This window comes from Poecilia mexicana, unplaced genomic scaffold (genome assembly GCF_051168715.1).
Source record: "Poecilia mexicana isolate PSO_F unplaced genomic scaffold, ASM5116871v1 scaffold_23, whole genome shotgun sequence".
Classification (NCBI taxonomy): Eukaryota; Metazoa; Chordata; class Actinopteri; order Cyprinodontiformes; family Poeciliidae; genus Poecilia; species Poecilia mexicana.
In genome coordinates this window covers 1,508,987-1,531,681 of record NW_028263392.1, presented here as the reverse complement: position 1 = coordinate 1,531,681, position 22,695 = coordinate 1,508,987, and the positions used below count along the sequence as shown (strand labels likewise).

At 40.0% G+C, this 22,695-nt stretch overlaps 1 protein-coding gene and 1 long non-coding RNA gene across 2 annotated transcripts; both read left to right on the top strand.

Moving 5' to 3' along the window:
• The first annotated feature begins 1,063 nt into the window (after positions 1–1,063).
• Positions 1,064–14,295, top strand: tafa2 (TAFA chemokine like family member 2). The gene is made up of 4 exons (XM_088003526.1): positions 1,064–1,166; positions 9,087–9,242; positions 14,064–14,188; positions 14,269–14,295. Exons 1-4 carry the CDS (start codon positions 1,064–1,066, stop codon positions 14,293–14,295), a joined length of 411 nt encoding a protein of 136 aa, XP_087859652.1.
• Positions 14,296–14,700: 405 nt separating this feature from the next.
• On the top strand, positions 14,701–19,702 carry LOC148152457 (uncharacterized). Its single transcript, XR_015762185.1, has 2 exons — positions 14,701–14,864; positions 18,854–19,702. It is a non-coding gene; the product is annotated as an uncharacterized LOC148152457 (long non-coding RNA).
• Positions 19,703–22,695: the final 2,993 nt, after the last annotated feature.

The window sequence follows — 22,695 nt, the reverse complement described above, 5'->3', positions numbered from 1 at the left end:
AAACGCAGCTTGTAACGCTGTACGCGTCCGCCATGCGATACGGCGGTTGTTCCGGTAATCACCGTGCCGCTCCTGCATCCTTGTTTGAAATTTGATCGTGGCCTGTCAGTGATAACGGCCCGCGCCAGATGGTTTAACGCAGCGCGGCCTCGGCTTCATGCACACTTCATTAGGGAGAGGGGATGCGGCGGGAAGAGACGCACTTTTGGAGAGATGAATTCGGTGCGGAAGCAGCAGCTCTTCACCTGCTGCCCATCACTCCTAGAAGCAAAGGACAAGAGGAAAGGGGCTTAAGCTGCAGATGCTCAGGGTGTCACGAGCATTGATAATAGTGCAGTGAAAAAGGATTTTATATATTTGTCTCCTCTACAGATTCTGGTTTATGTCACACCTAAACGTGTCAAATCATCAAATGTCATCAAACTTAATTATCACACAAAGATAACTGAGTAAATAGATGATACAGTTCTCAACACTGCAAAAACACAAAATTTTACCAAATATTTTTGGTCGTGTTTCGAGTGCAAATGTATGAGTGCAGCTAAAAAACAGATAAATCTAACTTAAAAGTAACTTTTCTGAAAAAAAAAAACCCAAACAAACAAAATTTTTATATACATACATTTATATATAGTTTTAAGTCAATACTTCCTTATTATTGATGAAAATGTACTAGCTCCACAGGCAGCAGGTTATTTCACTTATAAGATGGAACTAGAACATTTTCATCATTTTAAAAGTTCTATTGACTCTAGACAAGCATATCTTGCTGAAAGAAGTTAGTTTTGTCTTATTACAAGTTTACAAATATATTTGGACTAAAGACTAGACCAAAAAATACTTGGTAAGACTTTGTGTTTTTGCAGTGAAACAGTGATTTTATGAGGGGGGGAAACAAACAGCCAAACCAAATCCAAACTGTGTTTAGCCACATTTTCAGTTCAGTTTCAGCAACAGTCATACAAAACCATTCAGTTAACCCTAACCCTGACTTGGTTATCTCTGCCTGGTGAACATTTTGTCTGATGATCTGAACCTCCCTTTCTCTCCTCTCTGTCGCAGGATGAGTGAGCGGTGCATGCAGATCAGAAGCAAAGGGGCTCTTCTTGTTATGGTGCTTGTGGTCGGAGTCCTGGAGCTGTCCAAGTCGACAGAAGGGACGACAGGTGAGCCCCGCAGACACAAAGGCAACAACTGCTTTTATTATGCAGGAAATGGGGAGGAAAAGCTCTCCATCTCTCTCTCTCTCTCTTGGCTGTCAGCATCTGGACTCTTCCTCCCATGGAAACATGGCGGTAAGGTCACATCTGACTGGGAGGAAGGCATTATTCTTGGGAAAGCAGAGTGAGTCAGTAATTTGGCAGGGAGAGCGAACGCAGCGCAGCATGGTCCGGCAGAAATATGCAAAGTGAGCAATTTCCGTGCAGCCTGCTACAGTGACTTGCAAAAGCATTTCCATCTTTTGAACTTTTCCACATTTTGTCACATTACAACCACAAACTTTAATGTATTGGGGTTTGACGCTATAGACCGACGCAAAGCGCTGCGTGACGGTGTCGATTATTTGAAAATGATGAGGCTGAAGAATGTTTTTCTCTTTCTTCTTTGGAAGTAACTCAACCTCAGTCAGTCCAGATGCAGTTCCTCTGTTGGATCTGACTGAACCATCTCAGCACATGCTTTGGACGGCAGTAGCTCAACGTTCCGGGTCATTGTCCTGCAGCAAGACGAACATCTGCCCCACTCTCAAGTCTTTTAGAGCTTTTTCAGGTTTTCCATCTAGATGCTTAAATCCAGTTTTGTCTCTGAGTGTGCCTTCACACCCGCCCTGTTCAGTCCGCTTTAATCAAACTCTAGTTCATTTGCCTTGAAATTCCGACTCATTTGTGGAGGTGTGAATGCATAAATGGCCAAAAAGTGAACTCTGGTCTGCCTATAAGTCTCGGTCTCAGTCCAGTTGAAGTGAACTCTGATGTGGTTCAAATGCCAATGTGAACGCTAAGTAGACCACAGACTGCTCCAAATGCAGGTAGTGGACTATAACGCAGGAACTTCTGGGTAAATACAACCAAAACAAACACTTGATAGCTCTAGCAGGAGAAAAGAACAAAGAGAAATCGTCCAACTGCTAATATCTGACGCCACTCAATTTTTATTTGCATTTCTTGAAGAAGAAAGTTGCGCTCTGTATCTTCCTCAGAGGTTTCCATATCATTTCTGTCATTGGTTCTTGGTGCAGCGCCACCACAGGCGAGGAGGTGAACAAGTGTTTTGAAGGATTTTGTTAATTTGACTGTGCAGAGCGACAGACGACCACAGCAACTGGAAATGTAACAAAATGTTGCAACTTTGATCTCTAATCAAACCGACTCTACCAGACCATCAGGTGGAAAAACTCCCTTAAAATTTTGAGTTATTTCCTTCCTACTTGGTACTAGATGGATCAGATTTTGGAGAGGAAATGGATTCTACAGTTAAACCATAAGCACACATATTTATATAGAAGAATGAAAAACATTTCTCACCTTTTCTACTGTTATAAAACATTGATCATTATGGCGCTACTTTAAACCGGTGTTTACTGAAGTGAGGTTGTATGTGTTATAAAACAGTTTAAAAACCACCTGACCACATTATCTAAGATTTTCTATAGTGCAGTATACATTTAATATGTTATTTTTCTTCACCCTACAGAGTCAAATACATTCAACAAGTTTTATCTCACCAAGTCTTATCATATCTAACGTAGTCGTGTTTGGAGTTTGCAGCGGTATTGATGGAAAACCAGATTAGTGCAGAAACAGGAGCCGGTTTTTCCATCCATGTCGGGATGTAAACATGTTTTGCTGCAGAAACTCATCTGATTCATAGGGGATTCTTTTTTTTTTATTAAAACTGAGTGACTTTCTGCGCAAATTTGGGATGGCATCGCTGTCCTTGTCTCCTGGAAAACATTGGCTTTATGAATGTGAACGGTGTGTTTCTGTGGCACCTGCACGGCTTGGCATGATGAGCGGTTTGTATGTCCAAGACGTTTTGGTTTGTTTTGCAGAGGGAACAGTTTGATCCGATTGTGACAGCAGACATTTGCATGTGTGCAGGAAGGTTTTCTGAGGTGGTTTTGAAAGCAAAAAAAAAAAAGCGTCATTACCTAGAGACAAAGTTTTTCAAATTGCAAACAGTAAAGCATGCTTTGGCAATTACATTGTTTTAAATATCAAAAATCAGTAAAGAAATCAAAATGTTAAAATAGAAACTTGTTTCATTTTTGCACAAAAACATGGAAGATTGCTTTAATTTTCCTTCCATGTTTATGTATTAGAAATTTGCTTGAACTATTACTACACAGACTTTAATACTTTATTTTTTTGTTGTACATATAAACGTTCTGGTTAATTAAAAGTATTTTCCAGCATCTCTTGATATAATTTCATGAAGCAAAAATGAACCCCATGGCTGGTACGTCAGATTTGTGGATGTACCAGAAACGTGAATACAAAGGTTCCAAAAAAAATGGACAAACTACAAAACGATACTTATTTTATGCGTTAGTACAGAAACACTCAGCCTCAAATGCCTTCTTACCCTTGCAGGGTGTTTATGGTATGGCATGTTCTATCTTTGCTATTTTGATGAACAGCTAAAAAGAAAATGTTTTTCTATTATGTCTTTGCATACCTTATGGAATTAGGAAGCACAGACCAATTAAAAGTTCTTGCATACTCTTTAAAAAAGCCTCATTAAATAGAAAATGCTTAATTTTCTTTAAAATGTACCAGTATATATATATATATTTTTTTATTATTTTTGACCAGATTACATTTCCCTGTTAGACACATTTTTAGTTAGATAAAAACAAAAGTGTTATTTTTTTTAGTGAGAGATTAAGTTGCTACAACAAAACTTACATTTGTTTTGAGGCTTATTCAGCGAAGAGTGAGTGTTGATTTTGACTCCAACAAAATCTCTTAAAAAGCAGCAAACAAACCCTCTTTGTAATTGGAAAATCTCTTCATTTTTTTATACTTATAAAACTAGCAAGGCCACGACTGATCTGGAATTTCCCATTCCAAACAGAATTTTTCATACTTTACGTCCATCTGGCCAACTGGGAGGAAAGAGTTTAAATTCTGACCTTCAAGCCGCACCGGGCCGATCCCGGCAGACTCTTTCCAGCCTTGATTTTCAGCCTCCATGACGGCGAACCACTTAGCAAAAAATCAAAGCACACACTTTGTACAAGGCGGCCTTGAACCTGCGAGGAGTGAAATATATTTGACAGCTCCTGCTCTTTATTTTCAGGTATTAGTGGGTCCGGGGCGCCGGGCGGGAAGCCGCCGATTCACTTTGCAGTATATCACCTGAGGTGCTTTGCATACAGCTGTTAACGTTGCAATGATGTAGAACTTTGATGTTCTGACTTATAGCCGATGCTGTCCGCTCCAAAGATCATTACTTCCTCTGCGCCTTCCATTTTCTGCAGTTTGCAGTAAAAATGAGTTATGTAAAAAAAAAAAAAAAAAAAAAAAAGCACCTGGTCGAAAAATAAGGAAGAAAAACTCTGCCAGACGTCACCTGTACGCCAACTTTAATGTCATTTTTAGGCTTTTCACAATCTCAAATCAGTGCTCGGAAAATTCCCCCATATGGAAGGTGGAAGGTGCTACCCGGTGCTGCATACAAACTTATGCAATGATCACATTATCATTCCCAACAGCTTCATGAATAAGACAAAGTGAGCGTTCTGCTTTGGCAGATTCTCCAGAGACCGATGTATAAACGCTTCTTGAGTAGAATCTTTTCAGCTCTGCACCAGGAGAGGAGAAGAAACCTTTCTGAAAGCTGATTTAGAGCCACAGATGGAAAATAAAAAAACAGGCTGCTTCGACACCAGGGTCTCATAGTTTCTGTTTCTGGAAGCGGAACATTTTTTTAAACCGAAGAGGATCAGGGCCACAAAAACACAAGAATTCTTGATTTCAGTCTTTCACTTTTAATTTTTGACTGCCGTGTAAAATAGACATTAATTGCATTAAAAAGTTGAAATATGAAATTAATTAATCAAAATGAACACATTAAAGTTGCAGCTCTCATACTGTAATATCAGGTGTCCCTCAGGGAGCGATGCATGGTACCTTGAACTGTATTGATAACTTGAATTCTCACTTCGTTTATCCCTGGAGGAAACATAAACAGATTTAACATCCAACATATAAAATATGATATTGTTGAAAATATGTTTTAATGTTTGACTGTAGAAATCAATGTTTAAAAAAAAAGAGGGGGAAAAAAACTTGTATAATGCATGTATAAGGAGCTCCAGGGACATGAATTGACACGTTTAATAATAAATTAGCATCTATGTTCAACAAAATTCATTGCAATAAGGTTCAAATTGTGTGTGGTGATATTAATATTGGCATTAAAAAAACACATTATTAATACAATCTGTTTTCTTTCTCTAGTAATTATTAGAACCAAGTAGAACATCTGGTACGGCTACTTTAATGTATGACATCTTTTGCCTGTTTCTGTAGTTTTTCTAAAACAGAAAATCGTAAGTGGGACTCATCTGACAAAGAACACCTGAACTGCTGCCTTCAGACCAAACTACTTAGGTAGTGCAGTGGACAAAAGCAAAGAATAGCTATTAGAGATTATAATCCATTTTTTTTATTGAGATTCAAAAATATGTTGCATGACTGAAAGGCATTCCTATAAATACCGGAAATGATTCTCTGAACAGTCTGTAATTCCTGTTTCCCAGCACACAACCCGATCCTTGTGTCTCCTATAAACACCGCCGTTACGACTTCCTCAATAAAACATCTCCAGCTCGGTTCAAAGTACAGTAAATGTCAAACTTTCTGCCATTTCCAACATCAAGTATTAATAACTTCCCCCAGACTTTCTCCGGAAGCACATCTGAAAGTTTCCATGCATGGCTGCTTTTCCTCTTTGCCTTCGCTGGGAGACGGTGAGCGTGACAGCAGCAGTAAATACCAGGAGAGAGGATGGATGGATGGATGGATGGATGGATGGATGGATGGATGGATGGATGGATGGATGGATGGATGGATGGATGGATGGATGTTACCGGCGACATGCAGGCCCCAGCTGGGAACAGATGCACGTTTAGCCACCAGGACGCAGCGTCCCGCTATTTAAATTCCACCCTGTCATCCTTGTCGTCTTACAAGATTGGAGAAAAAGAGATGAGAGACGGAGCAAACGGCAGCGTGAGGGCTCCTCTCAGCGGGTTTAGGACCAGAACGCAAAGATTCCTCCGTGAAGCACTTTCCCTGCGTGTTTTCGCTGCTGCAGGGGAATCTGGGCAGGCATCCAAGTGGAACTCCAAATCTAGTCAAAACACCACAGCCTCTCAGCGTGAAACTGCTGGCAGAAATTCCCTTTCAAGCATCTGCAGCGGTTCGGCACGCCGCGTGTTTGTCTTTCATATCGCTCCGTGTTTGGCAGCCGGCGCATGAGTAAGGCTCCCACTAATTTAGCTCGACTACCTGCGTCGTTTTTAATGCTCCAAGAGAAACAGGTGGGATTGTAAGCGGAGGCAGGTTATCAAAAGTAGCAAATGACTGTATAATCAGAACAGCAGTTCTATTCCTGCTCCTTCGCTCTTAATACTGGATCTGTCGTTTCCTGGCATCTTTTTGCTCTTATTTCTTTGAAGCGGACAGCAGTTAAGCACGAGGCCTTTCTCAAACTGTAGAGTATTTATTAGGATTTTGAGGGTATAATTGTGAAGTGGAATGAAATTAGTCCATGCTTTAATTTTTTTTGTACATATTTTATCTCAGCTGCCTTTTATTTTGATCCCCACTAAATACAACCAGCACAAGCAGTCACCCAATCAGTGAACAGAGTCCAGAAGTGGAGTTGGTGAACTCTGGCTATGTACCGCCTCTTCTCCCCACAATCCTTTGCTGCATCACTATCACAACACATGACCAGTCTCCCCCTGTAGAAACAAGCAGCAACAAAATGAAAATTAATATCGCTCGTTAATATCAGCTGAGTTTTATTTGTCAAACTGGTATTGATATTCTAAGAAGTGACCATCAGTGGATCGTTTTTGTTCTGCTTCATAAACATCGACCACTAGGATGGTGGCTGTGATGCTGCAAAATTTGAAACAGTGCAAATAAGTCTGAATGTCATTGGACGGCCCAGTTAGGAGAAAATGAAGGAAACATTAGCTGTAGTTAGCTTGAACCCAAAAAGCTACTGAATAGTTTGCCACATTATTTTGTGAGAGCAAAGATGATGATTCCATTAAATCCTCCGTCAAACCGTTTCCATCCGTCAGTCCAGGAACCTGAAGCTGAAGCTGATTAAATCGGATCTGTTGAGATCTTACAGTGTGAACAATTAAGCAACAGTTTTCATGCTGTCATTTCCACACTTTCTGTTTACCCCAGCAGCAGATAGTCCCTCTGCAGGGAAAAAAAGACACCTCATGAAAATGTCACATGCAATTAAAACAGGATGGGAAAGCTCATCCTCTAAATAATTCAGACAATGGAGCGTGATCTGGAAATTGACTGCAAATACTGCAGAGCTGCACTTTCCTCCTCACATATTGGAGATTTTTACTTAAAAAAAAAGCTTCCTTCTTCTGAGGAACTATTTAAATAATGTCACATTTATTGTATCATACTTTTTTAAGCCCTGAACTCTCTTCAACACCCCCGTCTTTACTACCTCAGAGGTTTGCAATCCGGTCCTTGAGGGCCACAGTCCTGCAACCTTGTAGCTGTGTCTCTAGTTCAAAAGATGTGAATTACCTCCTCGGTTCAGTCAGGTCCTCCAGAGTCCTGATAATGACCTCATTATTTCGTTCAGGTGTGCAGAAGAAGAAACATCTTCAGTTTACAGGACAGCAGGCCTGGAGGACTGGAGTCCAGCTCATCCAACACTCGCTGCCGTTCGTCCTTAAATAAGAGTCACTTGGTTGTTCACTGATTGAAGTCCACACTGCTATTTTTAAACACACCCCTTACAATTCTGATCAGAAATTATCCATTTACACAATATTAGCAGAATCTTCCACTGCTGGACTATGCATAAATTACAGAATTTGAATTTATGCATAGTCCAGAACTACACCCAGATGAACTGCTGCGTAGCAACATCGGTTGTACAAAAACAGTGACAATGCAGTCTTAAATAACAGAGACAGTAGTGACACCAAAGTGACCTATTATGCTCCCTTGAACAGGTTAGGATATGTCTAACCTGTATATGGACTACAAAATATGTTTATTATTATTATTTGCATAAAATCATTCTTAATGTGATATTAGTTGTGCCTGCATTAAACTCCTTTCAGAATGATTTGTTTTAGGGCCTCTCATCATGCCCCCCCAACTCAATTTTTACACTCGCACCTGAAAATGTCTGCAAACAAATCCGTAATTACATTGCCGTATGTGTATGAAAAGCAGAAGTGGAGCCTCCTGTACAACCAACAAGAATGCAGCAAGTGGTTTCTGGATGGAAAGTCAGTAACAAAACACTCGTCTTTTTCAGCAGCCATTATGCAGCACATACAGCGGTGAAACCAGCTGACTAAACATGCGGGAGCTCAGTTTGTGTTGCTAGGAGACAGGCTTGGTGGTACTGGTGTTGCTGGGTGATGGGCAGTGCCTACTGGTTCGTCTCATTACATTCCAGAAGTTTTTGAAATGGCTTGTTTTCCAGACAACAAAATCATAAACTCAGTCCCAAAAAAATGACCAAATGTTTTTTGTTTTTTTTAAAGCAGTAGAAACCGAAATGTAAGTACAAAAATATGCAAAATGTGAATTTTGCATTATATGTCTCCATTAATCTTAGAGGTTGTATCATGACAGAATGTATGAAAGTTCGTGGGGTGTGGATACTTATGTGCATATACAAATATTACATGTCCTTTTAAGGTAATTTAGTGGTTGCCTTTCCTGTGTTAAGTGACATAAATATTGTAACAAAGACCACAGAGAGCCATCTGTCTCAGGCCTAGTCAAAGGCCGATGCCGTGCATGTTGAAGGTAATTCTTCCTCTTTCCTTTGTTCTCTTTCCCCCACAGCTGCGCACCATGTCCGGACGGGGACCTGTGAGGTGGTGGCGCTGCACCGCTGCTGCAACAAGAACAAAATCGAGGAGCGGTCTCAAACAGTGAAGTGCTCCTGCTTTCCAGGCCAAGTGGCCGGTACCACCAGAGCCGCCCCGTCCTGCGTCGATGGTACAGTCCACTCACTCAATTATTCATTAGGAATCTTCTATTCTATAGATATAGATGGAATTCTGTTTTTTCTTTTGCTGATGCTTCTTTGTACAAGTCTTGAGGAATAGACTTGCTGATCTCATCACAGCTTCCTGAACACTCAGTTTGAAAAGTTGGAAAAGTCCTGAAAGGCTGTTGGAGCAGAACGTGTTCTCAGGTCACCTTTTTTCTAAGTTGTTTATACATTATAACTGTTGCTGTTACCGTTAAAGGAACCATACTGAGACCCAACTCACATGAGAGGGATCGGATCATTTACACCTGTTAATGTATCGAGAAAGAAAGTGAATCAAATTAGCTTACGGGTCACACCTCAGCATGTCTGTCTGCAGCTTGAAAAATGGGAGAAACATGAAGCTTAAAATAACTGATGTTATGAAATCTATAAGTGGATGTGAGAGAAGAGTTCAAATTCTTGATTCGCTCATGAGCTTCACTTCTTTCTCATTTTTCACTTCTTAATATTCCTTCAGTTTACATTATTACTGCATAATGTCATATGCAAATGAGGATCTGCTGGTTTCAGGAAGTCAAATTTAAGACGTTTTAATGCCACCCTGAATGAAATTTAATTTATATATACATATATTTATTTTTTTTTTTTTATTTGGAGAATTGGAGGATTCTGTTGTATTATAACCAAGCACACCAAAAATGGACATTTCTGGCGTTTGTTTCTGGCTCTTGGCAGTGGCCTCGTTCTTCTCACAGTACATTTGCGCCGGAAGGGCCTGACCCACAGGAGGCGACGTCGCTCCCTCTCCATTCATTTCCAGTGGAACTAGCACAAAGAGGCAGCGATCCTCGTGATAGCACTGCTGTTGATATCGATTCACATACCAGTCCTGTTCAGTCCGCAACACTGTTGAGTGCCTAGTAAGTCTGGTCCGTTTGGGGAGGTGTGACTGCGCAATCAAACTCGGATGTGGACCAAAAATATGACCTGCAAAACTCGGTCTCAGTTCAGTTGACATAAACTCTGATGTGGTTCAAATACATATGTGAACGCTAAGTGGAAACAAACTGTAGCACCGAGCATTCTGGGTAAATACAACCAAAACAAACATGCAAGTCTAGTGTTAGCAAAAGAAATGGTTTGTGGTCTATTGCCAAAGACAAAAGACAAATCCTACAACAGCTAAAATCTGAGTCCAGTCTGTCGTTTCTGTTTCATGAAGACGGACATTGTGCTCAGTGTCTTCAGAGGTTTTTGTGTCGTTTTCTTCAGTGACTCTTGGGGCAGCGCCCCCACAGGTGAGGATGTAAACGGGCTTTTCAAGGATTTGGTTCATTTGACAGTGCAGTGTGAAAGAGAACCCCAGCAGCTGAAAATGAAACAAATGTTGCAATTTTAGCTCAAAGTCGAACCAACACTACATACCAGGTGTGAAAACAACCTGAAAGGCATTTTGTTTTTACTCTTTTCTTTTAGCTTGATCGATTAAAATGAGTAAGACTACACAAAGTGATGTTCGAGTTGAATCCAGAAGCTCTAGAAAGGTACTCCTGAAGGCTTTATTAGGCCTGAATGAGTCAGTGACCCAAAGGGTCTCTTAGCATGCTAATATGCCCGACTCCCAGACTGTGCCAAGGTGGCAGCTTCACTTTGGTTTGAAAAGCGTTGCTTTCTGGCGAAACTCCGGATAGCTCGGGTTTGACCTATTCCCTGACATTTTAGTATTGACATTTTCTGCAAATTAGAGCTGTGAGCCACCAGTCTCAGTTTAAAGCCCCTCCGTTGATCTCAGGGAGAGAAAAAATGATAAGCACTTAACCTTTTAATTATTCTTTCCTCTACGACCAGGGATTACCTTTAGCTCCTCTTCGTGTGAGACAAGCTCCTCTTCATATGAAGATAAATGAACCTCCAGACTTCTAAGAAAACTTGCGTCTGGGAATTTTAGGATGGAGCAAATGGAAAGGCCGTCATTGGGAGAAAAAAAAATCAGTGGAGACATGAGAAAAAAAACTACATGCACCCCATAGTTTAGACTTGTAGAGTCACCTGTATCAGCAAGAACTTTAAACAAGTGGTTTTCTGTGTTTTAATCACTCTCTTACATAACTGAACAGGAATTACGGTCCAGTTTTTGCAAAACACAGAATTTCATAAAACGATTATGGGTACATTAGCTTACCATCTTATGACGCCTCGTCATCTGATCTCCAGTAGTCTCTGGTACTTTTCTGCTGTATTTCAACTATACTTTGTTTTTCCCATGACTGGAGTGGCCGTCATGGTAAGTTTTTCCCCCCCTTCACTCTGTAGAAGTACATAAGCTTTTTAAAATCTATCTTCACGGCATTAAAAATAAGTGTTTTCTGTGATTTATACATCTTCCCACTCTAATTTCTTAGATTTTTCCACCTGAAAACAGTGCCGCTCCTAAGTACATGCGCAAGTGTGTAAGCAGCAAGCCAACAGGCTAAAAATTGCTCTAAAATGTTCTACAGGCTTCAATATGCGAGGGTTATATTAGTAAAGCTTGTGGTAAGACTGTTTAGAAGCCCACATGTTGATCATTAGTCAGAGCTTTCAGGTTTGGTTTCCAGTTTTGTGCTTTTAGGCTCTCTGCTGTCTGCTGTTTTTGGCTTCTGAATTGGCTACAGTGTTCTTCTTCTTGGCAGATCTACACGGTTTGAACACAAATCCCCACTGGCACATGCACTAAATTATTTTTTGATTCAAACTTAACGTATTTCTAAAACCTTACATAAGCAGTTAGTAGGTTTTTTTTTTCAAAGCTCATGAGTTTCAAGCTAACATGAAATAAAAATATGAACTGAAGGACAACTAAAAGATTTCAGGACTTGAATCAGGTTATGTGTCTGGTCTGAGCCGTCGCCGTGTTTTAAAGCCCTATTAACTCTAAGTGAAATATAGTCTCTCCACTTTGTTTGATCATCAATACTCCCATTTCATTTTGTTGTAAAAACCTTTGTGGCTTTTTTTAATAGCAACTCCTTCTGCTTGGAGTTGACCCGAAACTCTTTTTACACGTTTGTGTTCCACAAATTGATTTCCTCCCGTCATAAAGCCTTCATTCTTTGCAGTTTTACCATTGCAGGGGATGCATTGTGTTTGGATTATAAAAAACCCCTCCTCATTATGAAAAGCATAAACGCTGCTGGAGGGGGCTGTCAGACATGGATAATGACCCCTGTAATATGCCAGACTGTACATAGAGTACATCTGCTCTATGCTGTTTGTTTAGGAGGCGAGTGAAGATGCATCTGCTATCACTTCCCTACCCTGACACATCATATTGAGGCTGAGACTTGTTTGCATATTCAAAATAGATGTGTTACCAGAGAAAAAGCAAATCTTACATCACTAACCTAAGAAGGCTGTCAGACTGACATGGCTTGATGGGAGCTTCTTTGATGATCTGAAGAGATTCCACCTTTCAGGCTCCTTGTGTCACAGGCGGAAATGTGTTTGAAACACGCGAAATGACAAGATGGCAATTCTAAACACCCACTGCCTCTACATGTTCCAGCTCATGAAATAAGGAGTATTATCATGGTTTCAGACTACATGTTTGTCACAATGGTTAAAAATATTAAATCCAAACTAAAATTGAACTCATTCACTAACCGCTAAATAATTCCATTACCAGTGTTATATTCAACAGCTTGTCTTTGAATTTCCCTTTGTGTCATTTGAGGCAGCGTGGTGAGAAACTTTACTTCCTCTTTGTCACAACACTGCATCTCAGATTCAGATACAACACAAATTGCACAGATTGTAATTAGTAATTACTTTGACTGGCTTTATGTGATGCGGTGGAGTATGGGACTTCTGATTACTATTGTAACAAAGTAAAAGCAGTCGGAAAAACAAAGGTTTGAACCCCAACTTCTTTGAGTTGCTGGTGATCGAAGGCAATCAAGCAGCTAAGGATATTTGTTTTTACGAGATATTTTTTTTTTAATGACACAATGTTTCTTGTGGTCTGCTGTACATGGGATCTTTAAATCACTTATTTCACCACATGGAAAGGGACATAATTCTGCCCCTTTCATTTTTTCCTTCCTTATTCTTTCCCTTTTCACTTTTTTCTTTTAACTTTTTCTTTTTCCTCTTTTGTGAAATATTAGGGGCAGTTTAGTTTACTTTTACATTTTGTATATTCTAAGACATTTGATGAAAAATTAATCAAATATGTGGTATATGTATATTATGTAATTCATAATATTTATTGTCCAAATTAACCACATGCTTTTTCAATGGAGTCGTAGAATGGAAACCTAAATAGTTTGTTTCCGGGTAAAAACTGAGAGGAGACAGAAATAGTAATGAATCTAAAACACCCAGCCTGGTAAAAAACAGTTGCTTGTTGTACACTTCACTTCGTACAGACGGTCTGGGCTCTCAGCTGTTGGGAGATGATTTTTTTCGTAGAGGTGTTTGAAACTCTCTTGACATTTTAAATGGAAGATTACAAAACGTAAAACATCACAGAAAATCGATGTCATCGTTCACAACTTCTCCTGTTCGCTGATTGGCCCCGTAGAAATTTTACCAGAGGCGATCTTTGTGAACCAGAGAAAGCCCAGACTGTCCGCAAAGTGAGACTTTTAACGAAGTGGAACAATGAAGGCAATGACCAGGTTATGAAACAACAAACCAACACGACATTACACCACAGGATTCCAACCAAACTTTTAAAAATCATTACCAAAAGGAAATGGAACACACAACAAGATTTTCTTCATATTGGTTTGAATTATTAAAATGACAGGATCATTTTTTCGTTCTTTTTATGCCATGTCCAGCCTCCATAGTGGAGCAGAAGTGGTGGTGCCAGATGCATCCGTGCCTTGATGGGGAGGAATGCAAAGTTCTTCCTGATCTGAAGGGCTGGAGCTGCGCTACAGGGAACAAGATTAAAACCACCAAGGTGAGCAGAGAGAGAGAAAAAAAATCTGTTTTTATCTCTTTATTGATGCCAGAATCAGAACTGTTGAATCCGGTGTGCAGCCACTCGTCAAGGTCAGCAGGCTGTGACTTCTGTTCCCGTCGCCTCTGCCTTTAACTAAAGACCAGTGTTTGCAGCCAGTGCTCGGACCCCTGGGGTCCAATAATCAATGCGCTGCCATGTCTCCTTAGCACTTTCAGGCCACTCTCAGCACCCAAACTGGCCAATTACTCACTCCAGTTACTTGCTTTTAACATTGTAACATGATGCCTGTATCCTTCACTGTGTTATGACTACCCGTAGACTTCAGTTCTGCCTCTCTCCATGTAGTTAATTATTTAAACCGCCTGCACCACACCTGCCTGGAGCCGGGAGCCTGGAGCCTTGGGCTATTGATTCTGGGATCGGTCCGAACCTCAGAATATATATAAATATATAAATATATGTGGAATTGTTTTCTTTTAGTCATCAGGGTTTGGAGAACATCCACAGATGCCCTGGAACATATTTCTATTATTATCAAATCTCGCAAGACTATTTTTAACACTAAACATGTCTTTTGTGTTTCTTTTATTATTATTTTATATGGATCTCTGGAAAGATTTCTGCGGACAGAGACCAGCTTTGGTAACGTCAGACGCTCCACTACAAACCCCAGGTGAATTTGTTTTCCTCATCTATTCTTCTTATTATTATCTTTTTTATTGTAATATTTGATATACCTTATTCAGGTATATAAGGTATACCTTATTAAGATGCTCCTTGTTCAGATTCCCTGTAGCCCTGCATTCCGTGTTAAAAAACAACAGAAAATTCCCACGATGAATCATTAATGCAACTTCTGATCCCCCGTTGTCAGATTGTATGATTTAGGCACAATTCCCAACAGCGGAGCTACAAGAGGGATAAGGGAGCAGAGGAGGTACATGATCCAAACACACCACAGCGACCTGTTCAAAGCTCCGTCATTACCTCCAACATCCAAGTCACACACCTTTGAACTCAGTTAGAGAGACAACACTCCTCTCACTCAAATCTTGAAACAGCAGGAGGTCACACTTTGTTCGTCACCTCTGCGTCGCTTCTGGAAAATAATAATAAAAACGAGAACAGGGAAAAAAAAAATCAAGACAACATAGAGCTGGGTCTCCCAGCTGTACTCATCTTCATGAGTCTGTATCAATCACACCCCGTTGGAAAAACTCAGCGAATTCAACGTGTTTGGCAAAGCAGAGACTGGCTATTAGAAAGCCTGGGGCGCAGCGCGGATTTCAGACGTGATGGGAATTTTTCTACGTTTGAAGCCTCAAATGGAGGCAAGAGGTGACAGATTGAAGAGTTTCTTTTCCACGGATAAATACAGAAATCCACAAAGGTGACAAATTTAACCTGCGCTGTCGGTATTGCTTAGAACTTGAGGGATGAAAGGGAGAAAAGAAAGCACACACAGGCAAATGCAGTATTAAAAATCCTGAAGTCAAGTTTATTTGTATAGCACATTTCAGCAACAGGGCAGTTCAAAGTGCTTCATGTCGTAAAAATACAAAGTCACAGAAGACACCACACAGTCAACAATTGAAACATTACATTTCGCCAAGAGCCATCATTTTCTTAGAAGTCTTATGTTTATTTACGTCAGTTATATGTCCTATAAAAATGATTAATTATTAGCGACTTCCACTATGAACGCCGCAGCAGTTTGTTCTGAGATATCATGAGGAGAATAACTGAAGTGTTTGGTTTGATGTTTAGCAAAATCTGCAATGTATTCTACAAGGAAACCACAGGATTCAACTGCATCTAAAATCTGTTTTTAGTAACCATTGTAGAGGCCTTGAAGTTAGCCCTAAAACAAGAAGACGAATTTTTACTGCTTCTGTGTGAAATTAACGATACAGCCATATTTAATTGCAGACATAATAAATACTGTTTTCTGTTGGTCCATCAAGTATTAAACATCTCTATAATTTGGACTTTATAAAAAAGAAGAAAAGGCTTTTTGAAAATGTTTTTGCTTACATGCAAGGAAACAGCACAGCACTAAGCTAGCACAAGTTAGCTAACATCCACTTGAACGTGTTTCATTCAAATGATCAGTTTTTCAGATCTATTGACCATTACCTTTTTTTAGCCAAGATTCTGACTAAAAATGTTAGCCATTAGGTCTTTTAATTAAAACTAATTGAAGACATAATGGCTATTTTTCCTGTCTGGTTTCCGTTTACTTCCTGATTATTTTCCTCTGGTCAGTAAGCTACGTTTCCTTTTTATTTACTTGAGTCTGGTTGTAACATTCAACAATAGACGTTTTGCACTACCATAATTACTCACTAATTTATTCCCAGAAGGACAAATAAATTAGCTGTATTCACCTTTGATATTATCGGCGGACATATTGATTATATTATGATTTGTGTTTACACTTAAAAATTGTGAGTACGCTTTTTATTTTTTAGACTCTTTTTTTAATCAAGCAAATTACTTTAAAATATTACTAACAGTTTGATTAAAGGGAATAAAAAGCAGTATCTCACTGGTACATTTTCTCTAAGAGCAGTGTTGACCTGTGGCAGAAATTGCTGTTTTGTCCAAATCCTAAAACATAACAAATGCCGAAAGTTGGCTCTGCATTCTCTCTGCTGTGTTTTTGCTGATTTCACGGGTGAATTCTTGCCATATGATGAAAAGCCCAGTCATAGTAGTCCGAACACAAAGCATATTGCTGAGAAGGACGCGGCGGTGTGCCAATTACACAGCTGAATTACAGAAACACAAGCCCCGCACCTGCTGTGTTAAATCTCTCAGCCACGCTCACTTCAGGCGCCGAATGGAAATGAATGCTTTGCCGGTTAAATTAGCACTTGTCATCCACCAATTAAACAAACCTAACACCTAGGGAGGACTTGGTTTTTCCTTCCTGTATTTTTAGCTTTGTTTCAGACACTTACTCAGAACGCCGTTAATGATTTTTTATCCCCCTCCTCCTTGAAGTGAGACAGGCTATAGATCGATCTCCGGAGACATTCTCGCTTCTGACAAGAAGCAGCTTAGCTCTTTGTCTTTTCAACCCGAAATTATTCTCAAATTAGTACCACATTAATCACCATGGCAGCTCAGAATGTAAATGACTCTGTGAAGGGGAGAATTTATTGCAGCCGTACCTGTTTGGAAACTGCATTACCCTGGTTTTCCTCGAAACGTCCTGATGGTTCTTTGCCTGTTTCCCCCCCACCCTTAATTGGAGGTGATTTAAATGACATTACACACTCAGCCTTGGTCAAACAACCCATTTGAGAATTAATCTAACCGGGTTGTCACAGTTGTCTGTTTCGTATCAAAAGTTCACCATCAATAACAGCGCCTCGCAAGTCCGGCGATGGCTTCCCGCGGTCCGTCAAACCCACATGTCCTTTGACAGCCGACTGGAATAGATAGCGGACGTTGTTATGAAGGTTGTTACGTTGTGCTCTTCAAGAGTCTTTTCCAGAATGTACTTTTATAGGAGCAGAGGAGCTGCCAGTCAGCCACCGAGCTTCATGACAGGCAATTTAATCTCAAGGAGAACGGAGGTCTTCCCAAGTATCTGACAGCACCGAACTACGAGTGAAGGGTCTGAGATGTTAATGCAAACCCAGCACTCTGCTTTTATGCTAAACAGAATGAGAGGATCTAATAGGTACACACACATCACTGTGTAGGAATACTCATTTTCTTTTTATGTCACTTTTTGAAACAGGAGTTGTATTTTATTGTTATATAAGACATCTGTAGAGATTTTGTGTTGCTTTAATAGGTTGACCACTGACCGCACTTTGCAACGATTCTTATCTTCCTCAGACTTCTAGTTTTTCGCAGTACAACTACTAAACATAAGTGGATTTTATTGGGAATTTTATGTGATAGACCAACAGTAAAGTGGTATATACTTATATAATAAAAACTAAATGTTTTTCAATGTTTTTTTCCAAGTAAGCTTCTGAAAAATGTGGCAGGTATTTGTTTTCAGCCTCTGAGTCCAATAATTTGTAGAATGGATTTTTCGCTGCAGTTAAAACTGCAGATCCAACTAAACTCAGTGTTAACGTATCATTACAAATATGTGCAATACTTTTTTATATATATTCTGCTAGTGTTTAAAAAAATAATTTCACAACTGCTGTGAAAGAAGAAATGCAATTAAAAATGACATGTGAACACACTTGTTCATGTTACAAGTCACTAAAAATGACCTATCAGGTGTGGACACTTGTCCACAAGCCCCGCCTACCTGGGAGTGGCTACATGTGCAGCATTTTGGGGAAATTGTAGTCTGCAATTTTACAGAAGATCCATGGATTCAACATGTTGGAATAACAAACTCAACTTTTGATTGTTGTTGCAACACCTGAATAAAAGACACCTACATCTGACGAGTGGCAGCGCCGTGGCAGAATTATAAATATATCTCATGAAACTGTTTATATCTGTTAATGCCATGATTTTAAATGACTTATTCACATTTGTGATTTTACTTTCAATTCTTTTTTATTTGCAAAATTGTGTCTTTTTGACGTTGCACACATTTGAAATGGAAATGCAGCTTATGATGACTCGATGTTGGTGTCGTTTCCATTGTTCTGAGTTCCTCTCTGTTTTCTCCCGTTGCAGGTGAACGCCCCTTTATGGTCTGGAGGATCATAAAAGGAGACAAAGACTAATATGAAGGACTTTGCTGTAAATAGAGACATCCTTTATTCTGGACTAGAGATAATCTTTCAAGACTTCTGAAGGAATCCTCATGAACTTGATGGACGTCAACGTGAGGCGTACCGATCTCCCCGCTCTGCCTTTTTTAAGGACTCCGTATGATTAGCCTTACTGGATGCCAGGACCAGTTCTCTGATATCGTACTGCTTGTAGTGGAATACTGCAGTGAACTTCGCCTACATGTTCATCTTCTTGAGTAGCGCCACCTTTACAAGCGGTCTTACACAGCAGCTGTTTCATTGGGCGACCAACGGATCAGTGTGTTGTACAAACTAACACATTAATCGGTCGACTACGCTTTTTTTTCTCTGACAAATTGCAGTTAGGAAACTTGGGGGAGCAAATAGTTAGTACAATTTTCAAAGAAATAAAATTTGATTATCCATCCATGACATGCAATGCTCAACCAGATACTCTATGGACTCAAAGACTCAAGGGCTTAGCCCAGGCCCAGGCAAGGTACAGATCCAACGTAGAATTAAAGGGAATTAAATCCATTTACAATCTATTTCTTCTTCTTTAAGTTTCTAAGCCTTCCCCCCTCAAACTGTATTGCTGCTTTCAAGTTCAGTTTCTTTGGTAAGATGAATGTAAATGACAAACATTTGGATGATGAAAGTGTTTCCCAAACTGTTTCTAACTAGTGACTAAAGTATGATTTGCTAATGACCTTTAAGTGACTATCGCTGACACTTCTTTAGTCTGTGTAAGTGATGACATTAGTAATAAACAATGGTTGTGTAGCTAAAAGCTTTTGTCTTTTTACTGTCTGCATAATAAAAAGCACCGAGCCGTCAGCACAGAGGAGACAGCATGAGGTCACCACTCTCTTTTACAAGAGGGTGCACGTTTGTTTTTATTGCAGAAAATGTATTTAAGAAAGATCAACTCTCCACACCAAAGCAATGCCAAAAATGGCGGGCGGGATCCAGAGGATCAGCTGCTGATCACAACAAGAAATGTAAGCGGATTCCACCTTCCATGTGAGCAGTGGAGAGAACGTTGCTGAAGAATGGAGAGCCGCACACATTACCATGGCAACCTGGCCCCGACGACGCTCAATCCTATGATTAATAAACAGCATCAGGGTCTAAAAGGCATTCAAACAGTGCAATATGGTGAGTAAAGTTTCATTTATTTTGCCTCAGAGTTAAGATTGGCATAAGGAATAGTATATTCCATTGACTCGTTTCGGTTTATTATTATTTTTTGCTTGCATATGACGTACAGATCACAGTAAGAGCAGTTTATTGTTTTTCTCTTTCCACCAAAAACTGGATGACAAAAGTCTTCAGTCAGGTACTTTGGTCTCATAACAACAATGTTATTGTTCATCATGGCGTGTATCATGGCCGTCACTACATACACAGGTTCTCTGAGTTTCCTCTTGAGCTAATTTGGATATTAATGGATGTTTATGTACATATACATAATCTTGCCAAAGATTCTCAATTGGATTTAGCATTTTAAAACATGAGTGTTTTGATGGAAGCTGTTGTGGGCCTGACATGAGTTGCTGTAACATCTGAAGGCTTTTCTACAGAATCAGAGAGAATGCTACAGTTCTTGTAGCGGCCGTAGTTTTTATTATTCCTGCAGAAATGCACAAATACTTCACCTGGAGAGAGTGTTTCGTTTGCCAGCTGATGGCTTGATGATTGCATCAGAGAGTTTGCTATTGCTGGAAGCGAGGCACATCTGTGGAAAAAAGAAACGGCAACATTCATTAGGTATATATTTCAAGCATACGCGGAAATGTCACAGAGTCGTCTGTGTGCTGCTGGGGAAGAAAAGAAAAGAAATGATGCGATCAGATGAAACGTTCCCCGCCTGGCAGGTCGCATTCTCTGCTTTACTCCCACCTGTAAAGTTCTGTAAGAATATGTTCAATGCGATTAACATCCACATTTCCATACCATTTATTCCTCTCGGCTGAGTCCAAAATTGTCTTTTGTTGTGTAAAATGATTAAATGAAACAAGTGAAGATGCTGATAGCATCAGTGGTTTACAGCAGGTCTGCATAATTAAATTTCTCTTCCCAGAGAATCGATAAGCTTTATTCCCCTGGTGGACTGTGTAATTACAAAAGTCTCTTTGGATTATGAAACTATGCAGCATATGGTAAGACGAGGATATGTCTTTGATCTGCTCTCGTAAGGACGGAGTTAATAAGACAAAAAAAAAAAAACTAGGAAGGAGAGAACTGCCTGGCTTACTTCATTTGACTCTCTGGAAAGTAAGCAGAGATTTAAAGTGGGATTCCTCCAGCTCAGCTGAATCGACTCAGATGCCAACTCCCTGGAAATGTCAAACTCTCCTGGCATGCAAGGCAAGCCGTGTCGTGGCTGTTTGACTAGCACAGAAAGCATTTAGCTAGAGGATGCCTTTGGTTGGGAAAAGAGAAGGTTCATGTCAGACGGAGGCAATCGTGGCATCTGACGAAAAATCCTGCAGGCACCGCTTGTTTTCTCTTCTTCCCCAACACAACTCTCACTCCGTTTGAACGTGTCTTGCAGGCAAGAAAACAGATTCAGTGCCGGTTAGCTGGCAGACCTCTAACAGTTCTACATGTTAAATTGAAACCAAAGTCTGTTTAATGGGATAAGTCATAAATGGGATCTACTAAATCATTATAATCTACTTACCTCCAGTAGATAGTTCCACATATATCCAGATTAGCTGGTCTCAGACCGCTAGTCCAAGATTGGCAGAGACCAATGGAGACTTCATTGGCTTAGTCTTTAGAGAGCGAGTATAACTCATGTCCAAAGTCTTCTTTTTTACCCCCTTGTGTTATTCAAAGGCAAGTCTAACTCCAGGCAATGACTTTGACTGGAGTTCAAGTCAAGTCTTCTGTCTTTAGAAAGTAAGTTTAAGTCCAGAGTCGATTTTGTGGGTGAAGAGGAACTTGAGTTTGTCTGAGATTAAAGTGTCCTCCTGTCCATCACCGCTCTGCCTGGAAACCCTTCACACGTTGTGTCCTCAGGACGCGTTTCATACAGTTATTTGTATAAACAGCTGTCATTTTTGAGAATGGAATTGTTTAAAGATGGCCTCTTGTCCATTTCTATCCTAATTTTAGCCATTTTTTTTTAAATTGTTTACTGTTTAGGTTCCTGCTTTACACCCAGCTACTCCATCATGAAAACACACATACATGATACAGCCTCCAAGTCCAAGAGTCGGGATCGTAAATAGTTATTTACTGCTGGTGAAATATGAACTTTAAAACTTTTACCAGAACCACACTTCAGAAGTTTCCTTTTGAAAACTTAATATGCCACATCACTCATTTGAAATCTTGTAATTTTAAAATGTCCGACTCTGTTATGAAGCCAAATCAGATCCACACTGTAACCGCACATTCAGATTTGTTGAAAGTCCTTTAAAATCATCTGGCCCAGCGCCTGTAAAACTGTGAGCCGAGATCCAAATGGACTCCCTGGATCACGGCTAGAGCCTCCCTTTATGACGAAGATATGACATTTTTTTAATCAGTCGGCTTCCCAGAGCAGAGAAAAACAATATCTCACTTGGGTCTCCCACTAAAACCCGCTCTGGAGTGCCTCATCCAGACATGTACATTCTGTGTAATGTTGTGAGATCTGTACGTGGGAAGACGTTGTAAATCACATATTCATTTAAGGGAGGACTGTGACGCTGTGAATCTGCTGGAGTTAAGTGGCACTATGGGCTTTGGGGAGCGAGTGAGCTGAGGCCCTCTTTAAATAATCCAATGTAG